We start from the raw sequence: 3,563 nt of genomic DNA on the forward strand, positions 1-3,563 counted from the left end.
GAGGGACAGTGCTTTGGACATGTCCAGAGGAGGGACAGTGCTTTGGAAATGTCCAGAGGAGGGACAATTGTGTGGACATGTCCAGAGGAGGGACAATGGTTTGGACATGTCCAGAGGAGGGACAATTGTGTGGACATGTCCAGAGGAGGGACAATGGGTATATTGGTAGAAGGATGTTAGAAATGCAGCTGCAGGAAAAAGACAAAGAGGAGACATATGATGCAGTTAGAGAGGACATGGAGGTGGTTGGAGTGAGGACACAGTGAGGACACAGAGGACAGAGTGAGGACAGAGTGAGGACACAGTGAGGACACAGAGGACACAGTGAGGACACAGTGAGGACACAGAGGACAGAGTGAGGACAGAGTGAGGACAGAGTGAGATGGAGGAGTTGCTGTGGAGAACAGCTGGAAGAGGACCAAATGAGAGTCAGATGATGTTTTTACAGAACCACCAGGTGTGATGTTTGTAACTGACAGCTGCATGAGTTTTTGATGAACTCATAAATAAAGCTGATGTGGTCTTTCAGCCGACTTGTCCACACCAGCGCTTGATGCTCAGTGAAGAGGAGCATCAGACTCTGACTGTTGAGCAGTTGGAGCTTCTGATAAGATGGTTCCAAAGCTTTTACATTTGGGTGTGGCAGCTTTAAAACACTGGTTCCAGTCATGTTTCCCACTTCCTGCTGGTTTTATTCTTGGTCCAGTGACGAGAACTCACTGAGACGAGTGGTTTTGAGTCCAGACAGGATCTCGTCTGAAGTGGTTGAGTTCTCTTCATCATCCTCTGTGTCAGAGGATGATGGTTACTCTGTGGTTCCTCACACTTCAAGCTGTTGTTTTAGCTGTTTCCTTCTGCAGGCAGACGACTTTGCACGAAGGACTTGGCAGTTGTTTAACGCCAGATGTTCCTCCTGAGCTCCAACCTGCAGCTTCAGGATTACAACACCACCTGCCTCAGGCTTCATGATGGCTCTATAGTGCTGGTTCCCTCAGCCTGAAGCTGTTCAGGTCATCAGAAGCCCTTCGGCTATCATTAAGGTAGATAAGGAATGCAGTGAGCGTGCTCAAGACGAGCCGAAACCCCGTTCACCGGGACGTTGTCACATCAGACGTGTTGCTGCTTCAAGCCTAGCGTCACATTTCAGAGTCTAAAGAAGTTTCATGTTCACCACGGTCCACAGAGGAAACTTTAGAAGTTGTTGAAAACAGCTCAAGTACAAAGTGACATGAGGCCTCACACTGAGTGATGCTTTGTGTACTCACAGTTTGGGTTGTAGCAGTACGTGTCCCATCTCTCATTTTTATTCACTCTGTAGCCGTAACTGATGACGCCGACCTTCCCGAAGCCGCAGTTTGGACCAGCCTTGACTATGGGGTAACCGACGCGGCCTTTGTCAAACCAGCCTGCGGCGCACACATGGAAGCCTGGAAAAAAGAAGATGCTGAACAGACCAGTCTGCTCACCGCAGAGACTTCTTTTTTCAGGAGCGAGGGATGAAAGAGGGGCCTCCCGTGCTGTCAGCCGTGGGGGAGTTGTGCAGTAACAAAAAGCAGAACTCGTGATTTATTCTGTTTACGCTCTCAACATGTGGGGCGGTTTGAACGTTAGCACAGCCCTGCACCACATCACTGCAACGTTGTGTGGTTCATAGAAGAACTAGCTTTGTGTCTGCATCTAGAGGTGAGAACATCAGTTTCAGGTTAGCTGTGAGGGTCAGGCGTGCGTTCAGCTGCAGACCTATTTGACGTGCCGCCTCCAGCTGCTCGTAGGTGGCCAGCCTCCCCCCCTCGTACTCGCACACAGCCCGGGCCTCCTTGTACGTCAGCTGGTACCTCCCTTTGCGTGACTCCCGGTGGTAAACTCCAGCTGCTTGTTCTGTAAGGAGGAATCATCTGTTCCAGTAAAGTTTCATCCATTCAACCTTTATTCCTACTGGTTAGTCACACGTGATTTATCTGTTTAAATCAAATGAAAAATAAATAAAAGTAGTGACATAAAACAAAATAAAAACAAGCTACATTATGACACGGGGTAAAACCTGAAACGTGCACGTCGTGACCTTGTTAATTCTCTACAAACATCTGACCCGTAACTTTATCCGTCCATCTTCTGCTGCTTCTCTGAAATCAGGCCGCAGAGGCAACAGGTCCAGGGGAGCAACCCAGACACCCCACTGACACTTTTCAGCTCGTTCTGGTGGACCCCGAGACAAGTTCATGCCAGAGAAGACACCGACGCCATCCCTCCCATCTGGGTCGTCCCCGGGGCCTCGTGCCAGTGGGACCTGCCTGGAAAACATCTAAAGGGAGGTGTCCACCTCAACGGACTTCTTTCGAGCTGCTCCGAGCTCCCATCGGATGATGGAGCTCCTCGCCCTCTCTCTACGGCTGAGACATCACTCTGCGATGGAAGACCATTTCAGCCACTTCTATCCAGGATCTCCTTCTTTCGGTCATGATCCAAACCTGATGACCACTGGTGAGGGTTGAGACGTAGACAGACCAGTACATTCAGAGCTAAGCCTTTTGACTCAGCTCTCTCTTCACCATATCTGACTGAAGCAACGCCCTCATTACTGAGGAAGAGGCCCCAATCCATGGATCCATCACAAGATGCCCAGATACCAGAACTCCTCCACCCGAGGCAAACTTAACTGGATCCTTTAACACTAAATCCAAAGTTTTCCTACAAGAAGTTAATGAAGCTCCATGAAATGAACACGCTTCACGAGTTGATGTTAATTAATGCTGCGCAATCAAGACCAAATAAGCACAGGAGCTCGTACTCACCTGGTCAAATCTGAAGGACGGAGCTCACAGAGGAAGAAAGTCTGCGGCTCATTTACCACTCATGAAAGGTAAATGGACCGAACAGCTCCTGTCTGTCTTATCGAGACACTCGAAGCTCTTTACAACAAGCTCATACAGCTCTATACTAGATCTGTACAAAGACTAATCAGAGCTTTATCACATTCAGGCACCGATGAGACTCGCATCAGAGGAAATGAGGGGTTCAGTGTCTTGCCCAGGGACTCTTCAGCATGTGACTGTTGGTGGATTCGAACCCCCAACTCTTGCATTGGAGGACGACTGCTCCAACCACTGAGCCACAGGCGCCCCCATGAAGTCAATGTAATTATTTCACAAATAAAAACACATGTGGGGGCTGGGAACAAGTCCTCTTCACACGTTCACACCCTCAGCCGGGTCGTCAACGAGCTGTTTCACCATAAAATACAACGAGCCTCGTCTCTGCTTTGAAGCAAGAATGAGCTCAGCAGCATTTCTGATAAAAACACAATTCAGAGTTAATTACAGATTTACAGGAATCTGGTCTGACCACAGAAACACGATGGCTCAAATAAACCAGTCAGGACTAAAAAGAGAAGACAAACTGAAGCTGCTGAGATGAGCATCAATATTGAACTTGAACACAAACAAATCATTTGGTTAATATTTACCCAGCCATATTGAATTATGGAATATTCCATTTCTTATGCCCCAAGGCTGCGCTTCCTTCAGCAGGAAGCTGAGGGTCCAGAGGAGCAGCAGGAGGCACAT

The 3,563-nt window shown here is 48.6% G+C and overlaps 1 protein-coding gene across 1 annotated transcript in view; it reads right to left on the reverse strand.

The window, feature by feature from the left end:
- Window positions 1-3,563, reverse strand: part of tnfaip6 (tumor necrosis factor, alpha-induced protein 6) — a 12,404-nt gene extending 8,841 nt beyond the window's left edge. The window contains exons 1-3 of the mRNA XM_037686757.1: window positions 3,464-3,563; window positions 1,741-1,878; window positions 1,266-1,427 (exon numbers count right to left, since the gene is read on the reverse strand). Of these exons, the coding sequence (XP_037542685.1) occupies window positions 1,266-1,427; window positions 1,741-1,878; window positions 3,464-3,563 (400 nt within the window). The remainder of the gene's footprint in view (window positions 1-1,265; window positions 1,428-1,740; window positions 1,879-3,463) is intronic.

This window comes from Nematolebias whitei, chromosome 13 (genome assembly GCF_014905685.2).
Source record: "Nematolebias whitei isolate Nwh7 chromosome 13, NemWhi1, whole genome shotgun sequence".
Classification (NCBI taxonomy): domain Eukaryota; kingdom Metazoa; phylum Chordata; class Actinopteri; order Cyprinodontiformes; family Rivulidae; genus Nematolebias; species Nematolebias whitei.